Below are 22,716 nucleotides of genomic sequence, written 5' to 3'. Positions count from 1 at the left end.
AAACGGTGGGTGGTAGTGTGGCTGTTCTAGAAAGAGGGGGAAGGACACATGGAAGATGCCGCACCTCCACAAACTTGACAGTGATCATGAAGGCCTCCTCTGGGTCTGGCCAGTCCAGCTGCCGGGCAGTGTGGCTGATCTGGGCAAAGCAGGTGGATAGATCCACTGCTGATGTGCTGTGCTTGGTCAGTTCACCCAGCGGCACCAGCTGGGGGAAGAAAGGAGGACTCAGGATACTGCCAAATCCACCCCCTTCCCTCCTTCCTTCATTCATAGAGCAGCTACCACCACCAGGCACAGAGCTGGGCAGGGAGCTTCACAAGAGACAAGCATAGCTCCGCCCAGACCCCCAGGCTGCAGGATCTCAGGCAAAGTGAAGCCACAGCCCCAAGGATATCCAGAGGCAGCGTTTTGCACAAAACTGGCCTCAAGTGCACCCAAAAGGGATGTTCAGAGCGGGTTACCGGCTTTTACTACGCTTTGGAGGTCCAGGCAGAACCCAAGCTTCACCCCCAAACCGGGGCCCCGCCCCCTGCCCTGGCCACGCCCCCACCTCATCTATCTGCACAGCGCGCTGCACCCGCGCCAGGGCCTCGTTGTACGTCTTCTGCAGCCAGGAGGGGATGGCCGGCTGGAACCAGCGGTGGAAATTATCCAGGGCCAGGACTCCATCCCTGCGGATTGCCGGGGCTCAGCGTCGGGAAGGCCGGGGCCACCACGGGCCCCGGGGCCTCATCCACCCTCCCCTCCCCTGTGCCCCAGCAGCTGCCCACAATTGGCCTGCTGCCCACCTCTCTGAGGAGCTCGGGCGCAGCTGGCAGAGCTCCTTGAGGCTGATGTAGAGCTGGAACAGATTCTCACCCATCTCTGGGGACACTGCATCCCCCACAGCCGTCGTGTGGTCCTGCACCCGCTTGGCCACCTGCAAAGGAAAGGTGTGGAGGGCAGGGCCCACAGCTCTGTCGGAGGGCATGCCCTAGAGACAGGGGAGGGACTCACCAGCCACTGCAGCTCCCGGAAAGCCATGGAGAAGAGGTGGATCTTGAGGGTACTGGAGGAAAGGCAGCAGGTGTCACCCAGTGGCATACACCAGGGTCCCCATGGTTCCGGCTCTGAGCCAATGCCCCACTACCTCCCGACCTGGCTATCTGCTCACTTGTGGAAGATCTTGTCCCATGTGCGCTGGCACTGGTGCAGGTCGCCAATGATATCCTGTACCAGGCCCAGCAAGGCCTTGCCTGCCTCCAGGATGCCCTTCAGAGACAGAGATGGGCTGGGCAGGGCTGCCAGAGGCAGGCACCACCCCCGTGCCCCCCTGCCCTCCCCCTTGCCCAGCCCCTCACCTGCACCATGGGCTGATGGTGCTGCTGCTTCAGGTGGAACCATTCAGTGGTGCCAGTCTGTCGACAAAGAGGCAGTGAGCAGGGAGGGATTGCCAGGCCCAGGCGCTGGTCTCCCCTGTCCCCAGTGCTAGTACCACACCTGCAGGGCCTCAGTCACCAGCTGGGGCAATGGGGCGGTGTTGGGGCACAGTTCTCCGAAGGCCTTCATCTTGCACATCTGTACCAGGACCCTGCAAGACGGAAACAGCTATGTCCAAAGTGCCTGCTGCCCCACACTGCACTCACTCCTCCAACAGGCTTCTCCCACTCCGGCAGGAACCCCAGCTGATCCCTCATCCCTGACCCCACCGAGGAAGGGGAAGGCAGCCACTGACCTGAGAAGAGACTGCAGCCGAGCTGGGGAGTCCGAGACAGAGAGGGGGAAGACAGAGCGGAACCTCCGGATGAGGGAGAGGCCGTAGGCCAGCAGGGAGCTGAATGAGGCGGCCAGCTCCTCCTGCTGCAGAGCCAGGAGGTGCTTTAGGGGCCTGGACAGCCGCCGCTGCTCCCCTGCCCCTTCCTTGAGCCCTGCCTGCCCAGCGCCCCTTGCCCACTGCATGCCTACCTGTTCTGCCTTGAGCCGACCCTGGATCCACTGGTACTCGATGCTGGTGATGGGGTGCAGGAGGCAGCTGCTGGGGAACTCCAGGCTCTGGTAGAGGCGGCTGTAGGCCAGCCACTGCCTGCAGGGGACAGGAAGCCCTCAGCTGGGCAGGGAGGAGGGAGTCACCTTCCCCTGTTCACCCGGCCTCAGGTTGGGGGAATCACCTCCCTCCTCCAGGGCCCCTGGTGGAGAACCACCCACAGTACAGGCTGAAAACGAGTGGCTCAATAGGACACACAGGAATTTTTTTTTTTTTTTTTTTTTTGAGATAGAGTCTCACTCTGTCACCCAGGCTGGAGTGCAGTGGTGTGATCTCGGTTCACGGCAACCTGTGCCTCCTGGGTTCAAGCGATTCTCCAGCCTCAGCCTCCCAAGCAGTGGGACTACAGGCATGTACCACCATGCCCAGCTAAATTTTTTATTTTTAGTAGAGATGGGGTTTCACCATGTTGGCCAGGCTGGTCTCGAACACCTGACCTCAAGTGATCCACCCGCCTCAGCCTCCCAAAGTGCTGGGATTACAGGCGTGAGCCACTGTGACCAGCCAGGATTTTTGTTTCTTTGTTTCCATAGATGCTTTTCAAATTGCCCAGACTGAGATCTTTGTGATTTTAAAACTTCAGGATTTCTTGCTGTTTTTGAAAAATTGGATTAGCTGGGCACAGTCTCGCTGTGTTGCCCAGGCTGGAGTGCAGTGGTGCAATCTCAGCTCACTGCAACCTCCACCTCCTGGGTTCAAGTGATTCTCATGCCTCACCCTCCTGAGTAGCTGGGATTACAGACGTGCGCCACCATGCCTGACTAATTTTTGTATATTTTGTAGAGATGGGGTTTCACCATGTTGGCCAGGCTGGTCTCAAACTCTTGACTTCAAGTGATCTGCCTGCCTCAGCCTCCCAAAGTGCTGGGATTCCAGGCGCGAGCCACTGCGCCCGGCCAGCTTTGTCCCATCTCTGCCCTTCTCACGTGCACTGGAATGGCTGTGACCCCCGTGCCCTCCCCGGCATTCCTAGGACTTGACGTGAGCGGCCCTCAACATAAATCTGTCCTTATCAGCGCATAGTTTTGCTGAGTTGAAGACTACGGCATTGGGAAACGGGGCTGGGGTTAGGGACTGGGTCCAAATTCAAATACCCGGAAGGACTCAGGAGACGAAAGCAACTGAAGTGGGCCCAATGGCAGCCGTGATGGGCAGAGGCAGACACATCGCCCTGCTCTGTCCACTCAAAAAAGCAGCGAAATGGCTGAGTGCAGTGGCTCACGCCTATAATCCCAGCACTTTGAGAGGCCGAGGCAGGCAGATCACCTGAGGTTGGGAGTTCGAGACCAGCCTGACCAACATGGAGAAACCCCGTCTCTACTAAAAATACAAAGTTAGCCGGGCGTGGTGGCACATGCCTGTAGTCCCAGCTACTCGAGAGGCTGAGGCAGGAGAATCACTTGAACCTGGAAGGCAGAGGTTGCATGCAGTGAGTCAAGATTGCGCCATTCCACTCTAGCCTGGGCAACAAGGGTGAAACTCCGTTTCAAAAAAAAAAAAAAGCAGCAAAACGATGGCCCTGCAGTTCCAGCACTTGTGTTTCACGAAAAGCTGGAGATCTGGATGGTACGTGAACTCTCCAGATAGCTTTTTCTTTTTTTTTTTTTTGAGATGGAGTCTCGCTCTGTCGTCCAGGCTGGAGTGCAGTGGCGCAGTCTCAGCTCACTGCAAGCCCCGCCTCCCGGGTTCATGCCATTCTCCTGCCTCAGCCTCTCCGAGTAGCTGGGACTACAGGCGCCCGCCACCACACTCGGCTAATTTTTTTTTTTTTTGTATTTTTAGTAGAGACGGGGTTTCACCGTGGTCTCGATCTCCTGACCTTGTGATCCACCCGCCTCAGCCTCCCAAAGTGCTGGGATTACAAGCGTGAGCCACCGCACCCGGCCTTCCAGATAGCTTTTACTTTTTTTTTTTTTTTTTTGAGACGGAGTCTCGCTCTGTCGCCCAGGCTGGAGTGCAGTGGCGCGATCTCAGCTCACTGCAAGCTCCGCCTCCCGGGTTCACACCATTCTCCTGCCTCAGCCTCTCCGAGTAGCTGGGACTACAGGCGCCTGCCACCACGCCCGGCTAATTTTTTGTATTTTTAGTAGAGACGGGGTTTCACCGTGGTCTCGATCTCCTGACCTCGTGATCCGCCCGCCTCGGCCTCCCAAAGTGCTGGGATTACAAGCGTGAGCCACCGCGCCCGGCCAGATAGCTTTTTCTAATATTTTTTGGAAATGAGGTCTCACTCTGTGGCCCAGGCAGGAGTGTTGGTGTGATCATAGCTCACTGCAGCCTTGAACTCCTGGGCTGGAGTGATCCTCCTGCCTCAGCCTCCCAAAGTCCTGGGATTACAGGAGTGGGCCACCGTGTCAGCCAAATCTCTAGACCTTTTAAAGTTGGCAACTGATTCAAAACTTAAAACACACATTTTGGGCCAAAGGGAACTCTGCTGAGAATTACACTTTGGGCTACCAGCCTGGAGGAGGGCAGGGGGCGTGGGGGGCTCGTGGCTCAGGGGTTCTGCCCAGGGCTGTGTACTCACGCCATGGACTGGTGGAAGTCGGACAGGTCCTTCTGTGTGGCGTGCAGAAAGAGGATGGTGGCAGCCTGGGGACTCAGCGACCCGTCCCAGGAGGTGCTTCCCGCCTGAGGGGAGCAGGTGGAAGAGTGTCAGGACCTGAAGGGCAGCCCCGACTGCGCCCAGCCCCAGGAGGGCAGTACCTCGTGCTGGGTGACCTCATGGGACACGAGCTGCTGCAGGAGGTGGAGATGCACCGTGTAGCTGGGCTGCGAGCGGCTGGCCGCGGTGGCTCTCTGCAATGAGGCCTCCGTGAGCAGACAGGGCCTCACACCGGGTGCAGCCAGCCCCCCAACCCAGCAGACCACCGCAGGAGCTGGGCACGGCCACTTGCCCAGGACCCGACCTACCCGCTTGTGGATGAGTTGGAACTGGAGGTGGCACTGGCCGCGGTCTGGGTAGGTCTCAGTGCAGGGTTCCAGGGGGTACCACTGGTCCTCTCGGCAGCGCAGGTCCTGGCAGGTGGGGATGCCCAGCCCGTGAGCGTCAGAACCTCACAGTCAGGGGCAGTGGAGGCGACAGGAGGTGGACCCCAGGCTCAGCTTGGTGAGGACACAGAGCCTCTCCCCAGAACCCCTCCCAAACCCCTCCCTCTGCCTCGATCCTGGGCCCCTTTCCTCATCCTCCTCACCTGCAGCCTCAGAACCACGTTCCCCAGAAAGTCATCCTGGCCTTTGTCCTTCCGGGCCTCCTTAAAGATCCTGCGTCAGGCAGGGTCCCGTGAGGGGGATGCAGCAAGCGTCGGAAGGGATCAGGCTGGACCCACTGCCGCAGCCACCTGGGCCCCAAAGGAGCCTGCACCCCAGCATCCAGTGTGCATGTCGGGGGATGGAGGGCAAAAGGAGCCCCAACTCCTTCCCTGTGAGCCCTGCAACACGCACCTGCGAAGCCCATGCAGATCCGTGAGCTCCCCAAGCTTCTGTCGGACAGACTCCACAGTATCCAGGTCCCTGGCAGGACAGAGGTTTGAGAAGGAAGCAGAGAGAGTGCCTATGACCTCTTCCAGGAGGAGGTTCCACCTCTCTCACCCCAGATCCCTTCCCTTCCCATCCCCAGGGGCAGGCCAGGTCACTCACCACATGTCCAGATGAAATCTCGCATTGGTGATGTCCTCAAACTCCCTGTATGGAGAAAAGGGCGTGGTTGAGGGCCCTGGAGGGTGGATGCCCCCAGACAAAGCCATAAGTGACCACAGCCCCAGAGCCATGGAGTTGTAGCCTATCCCTGCCAAACTCTTCTGCTCCCAGCTGCATCCCTGCCTTTTTTTTTTTTTTTTTTTTTTTTGAGACGGAGTCTCGCTCTGTCGCCCAGGCTGGAGTGCAGTGGCGCAATCTCGGCTCACTGCAAGTTCCACCTCCCGGGTTCACGCCATTCTCCTGCCTCAGCCTCTCCGAGTAGCTGGGACTACAGGCGCCCGCCACCACGCCTGGCTAATTTTTTGTATTTTTAGTAGAGACGGGGTTTCACCGTGGTCCCGATCTCCTGACCTCATGATCCGCCCGCCTCGGCCTCCCAAAGTGCTGGGATTACAAGCGTGAGCCACCGTGCCCAGCCTTTTTTTTGTTTGTTTTTTTTGAGTTGGAGTCTAGTTCTGTTCCCCAGGATGGCAGTGGCAGGATCTCAGCTCACTGCAACCTCTGCCTCCCGGGTTCAAGCAATTTTCCTGCCTCAGCCTTCCGAGTAGCTGGGATTACAGGCGCCCGCCACCACACCTGGCTAATTTTTGTATTTTTAGTAGAGATGGGGTTTCACTGTGTTGGCCAGGCTGGTCTTGAGCTTCTGACCTCATGATCTGCCCGCCTAGGCCTCCCAAAGTGCTGGGATTACAAGCGTGAGCCACCGCGCCCAGGCTTTTTTGTTGTTGTTGTTGAGACAGAGTCTCACTCTGTTACCCAGGCTGGAGTGCGGTGGCGCGATCTCAGCTCACTGCAACCTCCGCCTCCCAGGTTCAAGTGATTCTCCTGCCTCAGCCTCCTAAGTAGCTGGGATTACAGGCATAAGCCACCACACCTGGCTAATTTTTGTACTTTTAGGAGAGGTGGGCCTTCATCGTGTTGGCCAGGCTGGTCTCGAACTCCTGACCTCAGGTGATCCACCTGCCTCAGCCTCCCAAAAGTGCTGGGATTACAGGCATGAGTCCCTGTGCCTGGCCCCCACTAATTTTTTTTTTTTTTTTTTTTTTTTTTTTTTTTTTTTGAGACGGAGTCTCGCTCTGTCACCAGGCTAGAGTGCAGTGGTGCGATCTCGGCTCACTGCAACCTCCGCTTCCCAGGTTCAAGCGATTCCCCTGCCTCAGCCTCCTGAGTAGCTGAGACTACAGGCGCCTGCCACCACGCCCGGCTAATTTTTTGTATTTTAGTAGAGACGGGGTTTCACCGTGTTAGCCAGGATGGTCTCGATCTCCTGACCTCATTATCTGCTCTCCTCGGCCTCCCAAAGTGCTGGGATTGTAGGCGTGAGCCACCACGCCCAGGCTTTGTTGTATTTTTAGTACAGATGGGGTTTTGCCATGTTGGCCAGGCTGGTCTCGATCTCCTGGCCTCAAGTGATCTGCCCACCTCGGCCTCCCAAAGTGCTGGGATTACAGGTGTGAACCACTGCACCCATCCCTGCCTCCTTTCAGGTACGGCTTCAGGCACCCCCAGACTCACCCACAAGGGCCTGACCCTCCTTGCCCCATCAGCACACGTGGCATTGATGTCCTTCTGTCCCATCTGACCTACTGTCCATCTAACGTGCCTAGAGATGGGCTTCTCCTCCAGTCTTTGCCCAGGGCCAAACCCCCTCCCCTGAGCCACGACGACCTACTCATCTCATTGTCTGGGGAAGACCCTGCTACCCAGGAAAGACCTGGACAGAGTGGGGGCTGGAGCACGGCCACGTACAGGATGAAGGTCTCGTCCCAGACGGGGTTGAGTGTCTGGGTGATGACCTGCGTGCGGTGGGTCTGCTCCTCAGGGATGGTGTGCCTCACCACAGCCTTCTGCCGCTGCCGGGACCCGGGGCTGCCTTCCAGCACACCTACCCGCTGTTCAATGCCCAGCAGGCAGTAGGGGTCGCTGAACCCTGTGGAGGAGTGGGGAAGACGAGGCAGCCAGGGAGTCGGCTGGGTCCCTGGGACAGGCCCTCATCACCCCCGCCCGGGGCTGAGCCTCCTCCTGGGGAGACGGAAGGGGATCAGCAGCATGGGGGGTCAGCGCTGCAGGGCTGCTGGGAGGTAGGTGCTCCCGCCAAGAGTCCTGGGCCAGGCTGTGATGGGAGAGGAAGGAGCCAGGAAGAAGCCCCTCGGGGACCCCACCCCGTGCTCACCACTGACATCTTTGCCCAGAATGCCCTTGGCCTGTTTCACTGTTGCCTTCAGACAAAATATTGGCTTCTGGAGGGACAGGAGGCACAGCCTCAGTCCCTGAGGGGGCTGGGCTTCCCAGGCCCTTCCTTGCCCAGGGTGGCCCTGGCCCCAAGTTACCTCGAGTTCCCTGACCCGCTGCAGCGTCTGCCAGTGCTCCTCAGGCTCCACGTGGAAGGCCTGGTGGAGAGGCAGGCTGGTGGGTGGCTGGGGGCACGGGACAGGGCAGCTGCAGGAAGGGGGGTGGGGTGGGAGCTGGGCTCACCTCCTGCAGGTATCGCAGCAGCTCAGAGGCCTCCGTCACATGGTTGGGCTCAGGCTGACCCAGGCGGTGCAAGACAGTGTAGAGTGCGTCCTCGTAGAGCAGGGCCCGCTGAGACACATGGGGTCACCTTGGGGACCCCACCAGCCACCCCTAGCACCACCACCTCTCACTAAGGGCAGGACAAGGGGTGGCTTGTGCAGCAGAGGGAGTTGAGACCCAGGAGTCCCCTCCCCACCGCAAGTTGCTTGCTGCCATCAGCGTCGGCCAGCAGGAGGACACACAGCCGCCCTCCCCACCTCTCTGCACCCCAACGCTCCGACTCTTACCTGTTTGGGGGAGAAGTGGTGGGACGGAGGCTGGATCTGCAGAGCAAGGTGGAAAGGCGGAGTGTCCCGGGAGGCCCAGAGCAGGCTCAGATGGACAGGAACGGCTGCTCTGAGGCCTGAACCAGGCCAAGGGTATGGGGCCCCAGCACCCCGGCCTCCAGCCCCACTGATGCCCCGCACCTGTTCCCCCAGCAGGCCTCCTGGAGGTCCGTCCCCTGGCCCGCCGTGGCTGAGGTCCATGGATGCCCAGCAGCGTGAGCCCTCCACATCCGCACCCCACCTCCCTCCCTTCCCCAGAGGAAACAGTTCTGCTTATCAGTGGCGGCTGCTCCTCACCCAGCAGCGGAAGTGAGGCTCCACAGCGGAGGTGAGGGGGGTGCCACGCCGGCCTAGGGGTCTGCTGCTCCCTGAACAGCTCACCCCACAGCAGGGACATCCCCGCCTAACGGAGTCGGCTCCTCTGAAGCTGGAGGAGCAGAGGATGGGGTCAGGCCCACCGGGAGGGAGGGCTTCAGAGAGGCTCAGACCACAGGGCCTGAGGCCCACAGTGGCCCAGAGTCCACCTGGCAGCCCCTGCTCTGCTGGCCCGGAGGCTCTCCCCAGAGTGTGGCAGGCAGGGGAAGGTCCCTGGTCCCCAGTCCCAGCCTTTGAGAGGTGGGGCCAGACAGCAGGGCACCTGCACCCGAGACCGCAGTGCTCCCCAAGGCCAGCTCTCCCCCCAGTGAGGTCGCTCCTACCTCTGGGGCCATCTGGGGCAGGGGATCCTGATCTCTGACTCTGCGGCGCCTTATCTTGATGGCCTGGCGCAAGAGGGGAGGGCGCGGCTGCGGACGGGAGAGGAGTGTCGCCATGGTGGCCTTCTCTGCCCTTCCCTGTCCGCTGGTGCTGGTTGAAGACATCGAAGCCACAGGATTATGCAAAGAGCCTGGGGCTGCCACCCTCTGTCAGGGGAGGGTGTAGGGACGGTGGCTGGGAGGGACGGAAGGGTGAGGGTTTCACCGCTTCGGAGAGGCGGTCTCCCAGGCCCCCTGCACCCTCCCCAGCCGGGATCCTTACAGGACCCTCCTCTGGCTGGAGCAGAAGATGGACCCCGTGGGCAGGCCTGGCCCCGCCCCACCCTCCCACAGAGGCCCTAGGAAGGGGCCAACGCTCTCAGCAGGGGGCGGGGGGGGCCCAGAACAGGCGGGCAGCATCCTGCCCCATCCATGTGCTGTGCCCAGGCTGGGCTGGACCCTGAGGGAAGCTGACCTGGGCCCAGGGGGTTCTCACCCCACTTCCTCGAGTGCCTCCAGACGTTGGGCAGGGCGGGGTGGGGTGGGGTGGAGCCCGGGGTGGGGGCTCCCAAGAGGCGTCTCCCTGGAGGACAGCCAGTTGCTCAGCCTGCCTGGCCCCACAGGTGACATTCCATGGAGATGACGGAGCCAAGCTGTGCTGGGCAGGGACAGCCCTGTGCCCCTGCCCCAACCCTGGCGGTCAGGAGGGTGCTCCCTTCGGATGCCCTTGAAGGGGGCTTAGCCAAGTCCCAGAGAGCTCTGGGCCAGGCTGGCCAGGAGGAGGAGGCAGAGCGGCTGCTGCCTGATCTCTCCTGATGACAGACTTGGCTCCCGGGGGACAGGAAAACGTGCCTCAGCACATGGGGCTTTCCTAGAGCTCTGTGGCCTGCCCAGCCTGTGCCCAGTGCTGGGCTGGGGGACGGGGACGCGTGGGCCTGGCCACCACCTTTGGCCATTTCCCACCCTCCTGTCCTTTCAAGTTCACAGCAGGGCACGTGATGTGGGTGGTGGCGAGCCGGCTCGGCTACCTCAGTGTCCCTGTCACAGGTCCTGACGTGCTCCAGGGCTGACTCAGCCTCCTCCCTCCAGCAACCAGGACTTAGGCCAGGGCTGCCATTCCTCGAGGAGCCAGCAGGGGACAAGGTGGCGGCCCCAACCCCTCCCATCAAGGCCAACGCTGGGCCACATCCACCTCTGTCCCAGCCAGGCCCTGGGGACTCGGTGGCGGAGGGACACAGCTGCTGAGCGACGACCGTAAGAACCGGCTCCAGAGGCCAGAGCTGTCTTGGGGACCAGACAGGCTGGCCCGTGAGAACGGGGATCCTCCTGTGGGAGGAAACCGTCCCGGAAGCCTCCATGGCCCTCGGTGGCCACACGGCTCTCCTTCCGGAAGAGACCCCCGGGTCACCACACGCAGAGCCAGAAAGGGTCCAGTTATTTCATTTTTACTATTTCACATTTTCAGCAAACAAATCAAGGTGCAAACAGGGTTTATTTCACATTAATATATTAACTGGATTTTTTTGTCAAATAAATAGGGAATTCTCTTTAAATAACTATCTCCTCACTTCATGGCCAGTCCAGGAACAAACAAGAGTGAATGTTAGCGCATCCAGGGGCACGAAGCTTAAGGGGAAGAAGCAGGCTTGGGGGCTGGTGGCAGGTCCCGGCCAGCACACAGGGTCAGGGGCCCTTGTTCCCGGCCCCACCCAGCAGCCATGCATTCTCTGGTTCCAGTCGGGAAGCTCCTTCTAGAGGGAAGTGAGAGGTGAGGGAAAGCAAATTCCAGAAACACCAGCAAAAGGCAGAAGGGCTTCCTCCCAGCCTCGGTGGCTCTGCCCCGACGCCACCCAAGCCCTGGAAGCTCATTTTACAGCTTCGAAAGTCACACAGGGTGGCAACAACATGACCCAGGATAGGGAAGGGAAGGAAGGGTGGCGGGGGCTGCAGCTGGACCCTGGCTGAGTGGAATGCGGGCGCGGTGGCCTTCTGAGACCAGCACAGACCAGCAGAGGGAATGTGAGCAGGGTCTGGCAGGGCCGGGGAAGACACCTGGCTGGTCTGAAGTGGCTCATGAGGCTGAGTGTAGCAGTGGGTGCCAGACTGAGGGAGCTGGACTGCGGTGGAGGAGATGGCCAGAGAGTCCCTTCGAGGGGAGAAGCTGAGAGTGAAACTGGAACAGGGGATGCCCCGTGCTCCCAGGAGAGCCCCAGACGGTGAGGGGAGGTATGCTGGGCAGTGTCGTGGGCTCCAGGCTGGCATGGGAAGCTCTCCCGAGGCCGGGGGCCCTAACGTCCCACAATGCTAGTTCCTGGTAATTGTTTATGATCAGACCTGGAGGGAGAACAAGGCGCCCCCTCCCCTCCCCAAGCCCCAGCGCGGCCTCGATGGGAGGGGTAGGGTAGAGAGATGAGGGTGGGAGGCAGGGAGGCAGGAGGGCCTACTGGGTCTTCTTATCTTCCGGTGGGTAGTAGGGAGGTGGCGGAGGCTGGCTCTAAAGAAGGGAGAAAGGGGAGATTTGCGTTAGAAGGTTTAAAACACGGCGCGGTCTTCCCCCGCGGCTCCCAGCATCTGCGGCTGCGGGGCTGCACTGGCACTGCCACGCCCTCTCACCGTGGGCATGTAGACGTTGTGAGGATTGCCCGGGTTGTAATAGGCGCTGGCAGCTGCTTCTGCGGCCTTGGCTTCGGCTGTGAGAGCAAACACACCCGGTGTCGGTGACAAGTTCTCCTCCCCCTGAGCTCAGCCAAGAGACCCCGGGCCCCCATGGCTCGGGGCAGCTGGTGCTGGGGATCCAGTTCCACCAATGAGAGCAGCAGGTGAGGTTTCCTGAGCACGTGCCACGCGCTGGCACGGTCCTTTCCAGGCCCATCGCATGTCTCACCTCATCTAATCCTTGAGCCAACCCCCCAGGTGCCACTGTGACCGACCAACTGAGTGTAGATGAGAGGATCAAGAGGCACACAGGGTGACCTTCCCCGCCTAGGGCACACGGGTAGCTAAGGGATGGGAGTGCGGCCAGAATCTCGATCCGCTCCACCAGGCCACAGCCCTGCTGGGCCCCTGGGGCAGTCCGGGGGTCATCGATCATCTGCGGCTCTCAGCAGTGTCTGGCCATTCTGAGGCTCTCTGTGCGACCTTGGGGAGGAGAGGGCTGGTCCTGAAGGGCTGCCAGCACCCAAGGGCCCTCACCTGCAGGAGTGGAAGGGACATCGGGGCCGCTGACTGGAGGTTCCATGGGCCCAGGGTAGGGCGGTGGTGGGGGCTGCACGTATCCCATGGCCCCGTCCATCATGGGAGGTCCCGGATAGAACTCTGCTCGGTGAGAGAGCAACAAGGACACGGTGAGCACCCGGCTGTGGCCCCCTCCGAGGGGGGGCCTCTCCATCTCCTTCGTTAGTCCTGAAGCAGCTCAAGGAATGAGGGCTCCCTGGCCTGGGGGGAGCCTGGGTAGGTGGGCTCATGAGGGGAGGGTGGGCAGCAAAGGACACACTCACCAGGCGGGGGTGGTGGATAGGGGTAGCCAGGAGGGCAGGGGTACATCCCATTGGCGACTGGTGGGGGATAGACATAGGCCCCGCTGGGCATGTAAGAGTAACCATAGGCTCCATTCGGGGCTTCACCTCTGGAGGCTACAAGTACAGGGGGAAAGAGAAATGAGCGTGGCCTGCCTTGGGGCGGGGAGAGCGCGGCCCCGCTGCCTGCAGATGGGAGCTACTGGGTCTCGGGAATGTGCTCAGCAGGCATGCCCTGTCCATCCCACTCCACCCTCCACCCATACTCGGGGGGCCACCTTGGTCAGGAATGAGAGAGGACGGGAGAGGTCAGAGCCAGGGGAAGGCAAGGGAGGTCAAGGGCAAGGGTGGAGGGTGGACAGAGGCCGGGAGGGAGGCTCGGGGCTGGGGTAGGAGTGAGCTGGTGGAGGATGTCTGCTGGCCCATCCCTCGGTCATTTTCAATGGCTGCAGAACCGCAGTTTAATGGTTGGTTTAGTGTTTGTTTTATGAGGCCATAGTAAAGAGTCCTTGAGTCCAAACAGCTTTGTCAAAACGTCATCCACCTGCTCCAGGCAGGGAAATGCAGCCTCTGAGGTACAGGACAGAGCTGATGCCAATGACAGCTTTCCTTCCCAACTCCTAGGCCTGGTCAGCCTGGTGCCCAGACACTTACCTCTTGAGTTCTTGAAAAAACAAAACAAAAAGGAAGAAACTCAAACCAAACCCCTATATGTTCAGTGTGTCCTTAGCCCCTAATCTTCGGAGCCTGGATACCTTGAGATGCCACCTGGAGCATCCGCTGTCCGAACTCAATGGCGCCCCCTGCCGTGAAAGTCAACTTGTAGGAAGCAGAGCCTTCCCAGCCACCTGAGAGGGGAAGGACAGTGAATAAACAGCACAGGAAAAGAAAATTTATGCCCAAAGAGATGGCTGTCTTCCTCTCCAGGGCTTCGTCCAACGCCCGGGAGGCCTGCGGGGGCTAGGCCTGCACTGTGATGGGGACTTCCCGGTGCCACGGTTTCCAGCCTGCTGCCTGCATAGGAGCCGGCACTGTAGCCCAGCCTGGCCCTGCTGTACCCGCTTCCCTTCCCGCTTTGGAACAAGGGCCTCTCCTTCCTGGAACAAGCCTGTCCTCCCACCGCTGGCCCAATATGTACACGGGTGCCAAGGCCACCTTGATTTGGTTTTAGAACCAACATCAAGGTTTCTCTCCGCCCCCAGTCAAGCACTCGGCAGCTTCACAGGAACAAGCCCACTCAGCCACAACCGACCTTAAAATTCAGAGCAGACCTCTCATCCTAAGGGGGCCCAAGGACAGACTCCGGCCCCTCTAGCCTGGCTTCTGCCTAAAGGGGGACCAAGGGCGCCGCAATAGCAAGGGCGGGCCTGGCTGGGTGTCAAGGGGAAGGCAAGTTCAATGCAGAGGGTTCTGGGGCCTGCCAAAAAGCCAGCCCCAAGGCAGGGTGACTGGCTTCACAGAGGCAGCTGCCTCTTCCTGGGTCTCATGAAAAGGCCCCTCTCAAGAACCTGATGCAGCTCCTTCCTGAGTGTAAAATGTGTATGCGCTCGCCAAGTCCCACTAAGCGTCTTAGTCTGCAGGCTTCTGCAGACTTCACGCTCTGAAAAGCTGATCTGAGCTGCCGTCTTTCATGCCAGCATTTTCCCCAGTTCTTGGCAATCAAACCCTACCAGCTGGCGGCCCAGAGCTGGGAAGAGGTCATGGCTAGGGCGATAAGGGTCTGAAGGGGACGCCCCCACAGCGGCAGTCAGAGGCTCCCAGGGCACCTCCCTGGAGGCCCCATCCGTGTCCTCGAGTTCTCATCACCTACCTCCCGCTTCCGCCTTCACTGTTCCCTTGATGTAGTTTGCACCAAATACGGGCTGCTTGATCTCACAGTCTTTCATGAGATAAAATGGCATCATGAAGGACTGCATGGCATCCTTGCCCTTGGACAAAAAGATGACCTGCAGGGAGAGAGGGTGAGGCCATCAGTACCGGAAGCACAGCCCACGCTGCCATGCTTCCCGCCTGCTTCCTAGGAGTGACCAGTCTGCTCCCAGTGCCAGGGTACAGCAGCCCCACAGCTCTCTCTGTGCCAGACGCTCCTGGAGAGAGCTTTGGAAAGGGAAAAGGCTCACCACAGCCTGGAGAGACCGGGCTCACGTACACGGGAGAAAAACGTGCTGGTCACAGAATCTATGAGCAGGGCAGACTGCTTTGTCACTGACATGGTGGTGGGGAGGTGGTGGCGGTGTTGCCTAAGTGAAGGGGCCTACGAAGCTAGGGAACGACAGGCAGAGGCAAGGCAGAGATGGGTTCCTGAAAGCGGGGGGGTCTCCAGCCTGAGCTCTCCAGAACTGACAATGATGGTGCAGCAGGTCGCTAGCTCCCATTGAGGGGGGCTATAAACAGCAACAAGAGCTCTCCCGGAGCCTGTGCCTGGAGAAACCCTTGGGTTTTCTTTTTTCTTTTCTTTTCTTTTTTTTTTTTTTGAGACGGAGTCTCGCTCTTACCGCCCAGGCTGGAGTGCAGTGGCATGATCTCAGCTCACTGCAAGCTCCGCCTCCCGGGTTCACGCCATTCTCCTGCCTCAGCCTCCAGAATAGCTGGGACTACAGGCACCCGCCACCACGCCCGGCTAATTTTTTGTAGTTTTAGTAGAGACGGGGTTTCACCGCGTTAGCCAGGATGGTCTCAATCTCCTGACCCCGTCATCTGCCCACCTCGGCCTCCCAAAGTGCTGGGATTACAGGCATGAGCCACCGTGCCCGGCCCCAGCCAGGGTTTTAAACCCACGACTTTAATCTGTGACTGAAGATGCCAACTTGAGCCTCCAGAGATGGGGTTTTGAGACTCCCCTGTCTTTGCTAAGTCATGGAGATTAAAACTTGAAAATGTGCTCCTCTTCTTCCAGCTGTCTTTGAGTCTAAGTCTTTTTTTTTTTAGGCAGGGTCTCACTCTGTTGCCCAGGCTGGAGTGCAGTGGCATGATCCCAGTTCACTGCAGCCTCAACCTCTCCAGGCTCCAGTTATTCTCCACCTTAGCCTCTCGGGTAGCTGGGACTACAGGCATGTGCCACCACACCCAGCTAATTTTTATATTTTTGGTAGAGATGGGGTTTTGCCATGTTGACCAGGCTGGTCTCGAACTCCCGAGTTCAAGTGATCCGCCTGCCTTGGCCTCTCAAAGTGCTGGGATTACAGGCATGAGCCTCTGTGCCAGCCTGTCTTTGAGTCTAAATCTTCAGTAGCCACAGACAGCAATCCTTTTCCAAGAACATCCATTTGTTTTTCTCAACCTCTCAGAGTCCACGTGGGTAACTCTCAGGCAGGGCCCATTCTGCAGCCTGGCATTTGTCATTCTGCGGGGTGGTACCGGGCTCTCTGCCCAGTCCGGAGGCTGTGTCACACAACTGTACCCTGTTTACTGGATTTCTCACTCTGGATATGCACAGGGCTTCATGGGCTACTCTCACAGAAAACAAAATATTAATAATAATAGTCTCTGGCCTCCAGGCCCAAGTCATGCCAGCGGCTGCATCCAACTCTATAGAGATTTTGCACCAGTGGTTCTGGAATTTACATGGGTTCACTGGCCAGTGGTCAGGTCAGTTACACAAACAGCCTGGTGGTTCTGGAATCCAGGAGCATATGACAGAGAAACAGGCAGAGTTAGGCTCTAACATGCACCAGGGTTCAGAGGCCACTTGACTCATGAGGCTGAGGCGGACCTGAGACTAAGACTCACGTCACCTCCAACAGTAACAAGCATCTCAACCAACTGTCCTGCTGTGCGACTCACCCGGTAAGGGGTAAGGTAGACGGTGCCTTTCTTGGTCCCTTTGAAGGCTTCTGGCACGTTCTTCATGTCATTGAATGTGAGTTCCACATGATCATAGGACATTAGGATGCTGTGATGAGAAAAGAGGAAAAGCCTTGATGAGACAGTATGGAGATGCGATGTCACCCAGACACTGGGCCTTTCTCCCAAGCAGCTGCCCGGCACATCAGCTCTCATAACCTCTCAACAGTGCTGCATTAAAACCATTCATAGGGCCAGGTGCAGTGGCTCACACCTGTAATCCCAGCACTTTGGGAGGCCGAGGCAAGAGGATCACCCCTGGTCAGGAGTTTGAGACCAGCCTGGCCAACATGGTGAAACCCCATCTCTACTAAAAATACAAAAAAATTAGCTGGGCATTGTGGCGGGCACCTGTAATCCCAGCTACTCAGGAGGCTGAGGTGGGAGAATAGCTTGAACCCAGGAGGCAGAGGTTGCAGTGAGCTGAGATGGTGCCATTGCACTCCAGCCTGGGCAACAAGAGAAAAGCTCTGTCTCAAAAACAAATAAACAAATAAAGCCATTCATAGGGCCAGGCGCGGTGGCCCACACCTGTAATCTCAGCACTTTGGGAGGCTGAGGTGGGTGAATCGCTTGAGCCTAGGTTTTTGAGACCAGCCTGGGGAACACGGCGAGACCCCATCTCTACAAAAAAACTAAAAACCGGCCGGGCGCGGTGGCTCACGCTTGTAATCCCAGCACTTTGGGAGGCTGAGGCGGGTGGATCACAAGGTCAGGAGATCGAGACCACGGTGAAACCCCGTCTGTACTAAAAAATACAAAAAATTAGCCGGGCGTGGTGGCGGGCGCCTGTAGTCCCAGCTACTCGGAGAGGCTGAGGCAGGAGAATGGCGTGAACCCGGGAGGCGGAGCTTGCAGTGAGCCGAGATTGCGCCACTGCACTCCACCCCGGGCGACAGAGCGAGACTCCGTCTCAAAAAAAAAAAAAAAACTAAAAACCAACAAAAAACCCGTTAATATAGCCATGGAAGAAATGAGCAGGTTGGGGGTTCTGTAAAATTTCCCAAACCCCGCTTATACAGCCCCCAAATGATCAACATGGTAGCAGAGCTACAGGGCCCTGGAGAGGCCGTCGTACCTCAAGCAGGTTAGATAATCTGACTTAACTCTTCTATTTTCTTTCTTTCTTTTTTTTTTTTTTTTGAGACAGAGTCTTGCTCTGTCACCCAGGCTGGAGTGCAGTGGCGCGATCTCGGCTCACTGCAAGCTCCATCTCCTGGGTTCAAGCCATTCTCCTGCCTCAGCCTCCCAAGTAGCTGGGACTACAGGCACCCGCCACCACGACCGGCTAATTTTTTGTATTTTTAGTAGAGACGGGGTTTCACCGTGTTAGCCAGGATGGTCTCGATCTCCTGACCTCGTGATCCACCCGCCTCAGCCTCCCAAAGTGCAGGGATTATAGGCGTGAGCCACCGCACCCGGCCAACTCTTCTATTTTCTTTTAAGTCCTTGTGATAGATGTTCTGTTTTTGCTGGTTTGTTTTTCAAGCCTAATATATACACATGTCTAAGACATGACTATACAGATCATAATAAGACCTCCTTCAGGGTTCTTTTAAACCTGGGTTCTTAAGCTGGGTTTGCAGGAAAGTCCATGAACCCCTTGAGATGATCATGTACGTCATATGTGCATTTTTCTGGGAGGAGAGTCCACAGCTTTCATCATTGTCAAAGGAGTTCACAACTTGAAGAGTAATGTTCACTATTTTAATTATAATTTTTTTTTTTTTTGAGATGGAGTTTCACTCTTGTTGCCCAGGCTGCAGTGCAATGGCATGATCTCAGCTCACTGCAACCTCCACCTCCCGGGTTCAAGCGATTCTCCTGCCTCAGCCTCCTAAGTAGCTGGGATTACAGGCATGCGCCACCACGCCCGGCTAATTTTTTGTATTTAGTAGAGACAAGGTTTCACCGTGTTGGTCAGGAGGGTTTCAAACTCCTGACCTCAAGTGATCCACCCACCTTGGCCTCCCAAAGTGCTGGGATTACAGGCATGAACCACCATGCCCAGCCTAATTATCAAATTTTGAACACTGGCCGGGCACGGTGGCTCAAGCCTGTAATCCCAGCACTTTGGGAGGCCGAGGCGGGCGGATCACGAGGTCAGGAGATCGAGACCATCCTGGCTAACACGGTGAAACCCCATCTCTACTAAAAATACAAAAAATTAGCCGGGCGTGTTGGCGGGCGCCTGTAGTCCCAGCTACTCGGGAGGCTGAGGCAGGAGAATGGCGTGAACCCGGGAGGCAGAGCTTGCAGTGAGCCGAGATTGCGCCACTGCACTCCAGCCTGGGGGACAGAGCAAGACTCCGTCTCAAAAAAAAAAACAAAAAAACAAAAAAAACAAAAAAACCCAAAAAAACAAAAAACAAATTCTGAACACTGGACTTATACTTCAATTGTTATGGATACAACTTATTCAGACAGGAGGCTGAAACACTTTCTAAAACAAGGTACACCTTACTTAGCAGGAGTGAGCCCTAAGCCAGGTAGAAGGCCCAGCAGGATAGATACATTCCTGTCTCAGCAATTTCCACAGAGACAGAAAGGAAAACAGTCCCCAGAGATGTTGCCAAATGGCACAAAAAGGTGGCCAGGCCTGGGAACTGACTCACACACAGAGATGCAACAAAACAGTGTGAGGTGTCTCTGATTACATGATAAAAAGGTTCACACGGTTCTGTTTGTCTTCGGCCTCCCCCCCATATATCACAACTTTCTCTGACTGGGAGGGTAAGTGGGAAACAACTGATATAAGAAAAGTGGCTGGGCACGGTGGCTCACTCCTGTAATCCCAATACTTTGGGAGGCTGAGGAGGGCGGATCATGAGGTCAGGAGTTCGAGACCAGCCTGGCCAACATGGTGAAACCCTGTCTCTACTAAAAATACAAAAAATTAGCTGGGTGTAGTGGCTGGTGCCTGTAATCCCAGCTACTGGGGAGGCTAAGGCAGGATAATCGCTTGAACCCAGGAGGCAGAGGTTGCAGTGAGCTGAGATCGTACCACTGCACTCCAGCCTGGGTGACAGAGCAAGCCTCCATCTCAAAAAAAAAAAAAAAAAAAAAAAAAAAGAAGAGAAGAGAAGTACCGCTCAGAGAAAAGAAGGATTTACCATCAACAGGCTGGGCCCATCAGACTCTGAGCGGGTAAGATAGAGGGAAAGTGAGCAAGCTGGGTCACTCTAGGCATTTTCCTCTGACTCATCAAACATTCCCAAGTCACAGGGCAGATGGATGCTGGCCTTAGCTGGGTACAGGGCTCTGACTCCACAATGTCTCCTTTGGGGACTCAGGTGCCTCCTAAGCTCCTTCTGCCTTCAAGAGGCAATTCAGGGTCAGCATAGTTCAACCCAGGGCTGGCTGGTCTGATTTTCAATACCCAAGGAACAAAAGGAGAGAGAGGCCATTTAAGGCTTTTCTTGGCAGAGATTGGAGGAGAGACAGGATGCAATGAGCAAGGGGTGGGGAGGATGGAGTGGAAAGAACCTTGAATCAAGAGACCTCTGCCCTCCGAGGTGACCCAAACCAACAGGCATTCAAGAGAGAGGCAAGGGAATGACTTTACGGACCCACACAGTGCCAGGAACCGTTAGACATCTGACAAACGTCATCTGTTTAATTTTACCTCTGGGACCTCAGTTTCTTACCCGGAACCTGAACAGTTCTGGAACATACTGGAAGCCTGTATGCTGGTGGTTAATCCTATTAACTTTGGAGTCAAGACTCCTTTCCTGGAATTACCATCTCTGTTAATTACAGAGTTGCGATCTCGGGCAAGTTACTTAACCTTTCTGCCCCCCACTTTCCCTACCTGTGAAATGTGGACAGTAGTAGATTGTACTGTACAGAATTTATTAAATAAGGTAGAAAAGACGCAGAGCCTGACACGTAGTAACGTTGTAGACATCCAATAAGTGACAATTATTTTTGTTTGGGGCTCCTCCCAGCTACTGAAATCACAAGTCTAGGAAGGGGTTCAAGAATCACCCCTAGGCCCCACCGGTCGCCCCATACCAGGTCCCCAAGCAGATGTCCCACCTCCACCTCCCAGCTGATCACAACCTCCCGGGCCCTCCCCCAAGGCCCACCCACCATCCTCCAACCCCGCCCCCAGCCGTTCCCCCCCAACCTCACTCCATCAGTGCTCCCTCTTCAGGGGCTTATTCCCCACCACCCACTGCCCACCGCCCACTTGCTCGACACCCGAACTTTGGTTCTCCAGGATCCTTCCGCAGTGTTTTCACCTCTCGGTGTTATTGACGATCACTCCGCCGCCCTCCGAGTGATTCTTGTTGAGCGCCATAGTCTCTCCGACAGGGGTCCCGAGACTCAAAACGCAGTGAGCTTGCGCCCCTCTTCGCCCCGCCCCTAGTGGCGTCTTCTTATTAGAGTCAGCCAATCACAGCTCGAGTGCGGAGGCTGGCTCAACCACCTGACCCGAACGTCACGTGGTAATAGTTTCCTTCTTCTTTCCAATTCCGCCTGCGTAACAAACAAGATGAAGACTACAATTCCCGAGGCCCCCGCAGCCTCGGCCTCGCCCTATGCTGGAGGAAGGATGCATTCTGGAACTTGTAGTCTCCTGGATCATACGCCGGAATTGGCTCCACATTTTGCATAACCAATCGGCTTGTGCCATCCCCACTCCGCTCTTCAGCCGGACAGAAATAAACAGTTCCGCTCCTGGCAGGGGCGCGATATTGGGGACCCCGGGCGCGCGTTAAGGGAAGTCCCGCTGGCCGAATGCGACCTGGACATGGCGTGGGAGCGCGGAGCAGTCCCCATCCCCTGGTGGATGGGGAGCTTTCGTTCACTCAGCAGACGTTTATGGGGCGCTTGTGTGACTCGGGCGTTTAACTGAACTAGAGGCCCCGGCTCTTGGGGACGCGGTGGGCTGGCGGCGTCGGATTACCCCGCCACCCATCTCACCACTCCCAGCGCTGAGCCCGGGGGGGCGGGGGGAGTCCCGCATGGGGAGGGAAGGCCATGTGCCCCGCCTGGCTCCCACCACTTTCGCGGGCCGGCCGGGCGCCCCTCGCAGCCTCCTCTCCGGCCTCGCAGTGGCGCCGCTCCCCCCTTAGCGCCCAGCGGGGTCCCGGCCGGAAGATTGAAGGCTGAGTGGGACTGGGCACGGCACGAGACCGGCAGCCTGATAACTAGGACTTACAGAATAAGGCTGACTCCTGTCAGCTTGTGACCCAGACCTGGGCGTCCTCCACGGGGCAGCTGTCATTCCCTAACCGCTCCCCACCAAACCCCTGCACCTCCGAGCTGAATCCGTGAGGCGGAGAGACGGGGCCGCACTTCTCACGTGGTGGTTCCGGTAGTCGTTAATGTTAAATAATTAGAGTTTGCTTTTCAGTAGACGGCTGCCTTCCTGACCGTGGTGGCCAACCTCTACATCCACCTGCTTGACTTCGCTTTCCAGGGAGGTCTCCTATGTGAAGAATCAAAGCTGCCTCACTAGAAAAGATCAGGAAACAGCAGCGTTCTGTGAGGTCCTTGCAATACCAGGTTGGACCTTGCAGGACAAGTACAGTGGATTAAGGATGGTCATGATGAAATCTGCCCCAGTGGTTAGATGTATTTTGGCGCCTGCAATCTCTGCAGTCTTTAAAAAGAATCAAGTCAGACTATGTGCTGATACGGAAAGATTGTCAAGGGTTATTAAGCACAGAATGCTGTATACATATAGTTCTATTTGTATAAAAAAATAGGATCTAGAGCCGGGCGCGGTGGCTCACGCCTGTAATCCCAGCACTTTGGGAGGCTGAGGCGGGCGGATCACGAGGTCAGGAGATCAAGACCATCCTGGCTAACACGGTGAAACCCCGTCTCTACTAAAAATACAAAAAAAAAAAAATTAGCCGGGCGTGGTGGCGGGCGCCTGTAGTCCCAGCTACTCGGGAGGTTGAGGCAACAGAATGGTGTGAACCCAGGAGGCGGAGCTTGCAGTGAGCTGAGATTGCACCACTGCACTCCAGCCTGGGTGACAGAGTGAGACTCCATCTCAAAATAAAATAAAATAAAAATAAGAAAATAAATAATATATAAATTTA

At 57.3% G+C, this 22,716-nt stretch overlaps 2 protein-coding genes and 1 long non-coding RNA gene across 8 annotated transcripts in view; 1 reads left to right on the top strand and 2 right to left on the bottom strand.

The window, feature by feature from the left end:
• The window catches only part of UNC13D (unc-13 homolog D), a 30,236-nt gene extending 20,122 nt beyond the window's left edge, over positions 1-10,114 (bottom strand). The window contains exons 1-22 of one of the 4 annotated variants that reach the window (XR_010115503.1): positions 9,796-10,094; positions 9,264-9,411; positions 8,527-8,562; positions 8,201-8,308; positions 8,056-8,115; positions 7,899-7,965; positions 7,475-7,655; positions 5,666-5,710; positions 5,471-5,539; positions 5,221-5,290; positions 4,940-5,044; positions 4,733-4,825; positions 4,554-4,657; positions 1,948-2,065; positions 1,718-1,842; positions 1,483-1,573; positions 1,344-1,400; positions 1,157-1,254; positions 1,000-1,051; positions 792-922; positions 554-674; positions 65-208 (exon numbers count right to left, since the gene is read on the bottom strand). Coding sequence is in view for 3 of the 4 variants with exons in the window: in XM_055242098.2 (XP_055098073.1) it covers positions 65-208; positions 554-674; positions 792-922; positions 1,000-1,051; positions 1,157-1,254; positions 1,344-1,400; positions 1,483-1,573; positions 1,718-1,842; positions 1,948-2,065; positions 4,554-4,657; positions 4,733-4,825; positions 4,940-5,044; positions 5,221-5,290; positions 5,471-5,539; positions 5,666-5,710; positions 7,475-7,655; positions 7,899-7,965; positions 8,056-8,115; positions 8,201-8,308; positions 8,527-8,562; positions 9,264-9,411; positions 9,796-9,929 (2,157 nt within the window). In the remaining variant the exon portion in view is untranslated. The other 3 variants (XM_055242098.2, XM_063617095.1, XM_063617096.1) reach the window with 3 other exon arrangements.
• LOC134732407 (uncharacterized) lies at positions 8,755-11,500 on the top strand. The gene is made up of 2 exons (XR_010115525.1): positions 8,755-8,893; positions 10,347-11,500. It is a non-coding gene; the product is annotated as an uncharacterized lncRNA (long non-coding RNA).
• Positions 10,729-22,097, bottom strand: WBP2 (WW domain binding protein 2). Of its 3 annotated transcripts, none has more exons than XM_055242196.2 (9): positions 21,922-22,097; positions 20,902-21,139; positions 16,598-16,706; positions 14,625-14,760; positions 13,570-13,662; positions 12,797-12,931; positions 12,492-12,614; positions 11,913-11,989; positions 10,729-11,793 (listed from the first exon to the last, which is right to left on the bottom strand). In XM_055242196.2, exons 2-9 carry the CDS (start codon positions 20,958-20,960, stop codon positions 11,740-11,742), a joined length of 786 nt encoding a protein of 261 aa, XP_055098171.1. In that variant the 5' UTR covers positions 20,961-21,139; positions 21,922-22,097; the 3' UTR covers positions 10,729-11,739. The 3 variants fall into 3 exon arrangements, with proteins under 3 accessions (XP_055098171.1, XP_063473252.1, XP_055098172.1); XM_063617182.1 differs by having other exon boundaries at positions 21,825-21,946; XM_055242197.2 differs by lacking the exons at positions 12,797-12,931; positions 21,922-22,097 and having other exon boundaries at positions 20,902-21,048.
• Between the last annotated feature and the right edge of the window lie 619 nt (positions 22,098-22,716).

The sequence above is a fragment of the Symphalangus syndactylus genome, chromosome 14, assembly GCF_028878055.3.
Source record: "Symphalangus syndactylus isolate Jambi chromosome 14, NHGRI_mSymSyn1-v2.1_pri, whole genome shotgun sequence".
Lineage (NCBI taxonomy): Eukaryota > Metazoa > Chordata > Mammalia > Primates > Hylobatidae > Symphalangus > Symphalangus syndactylus.
Note: the sequence above shows the minus strand (reverse complement) of the source record. Positions and strands in the feature narration are given on the sequence as shown.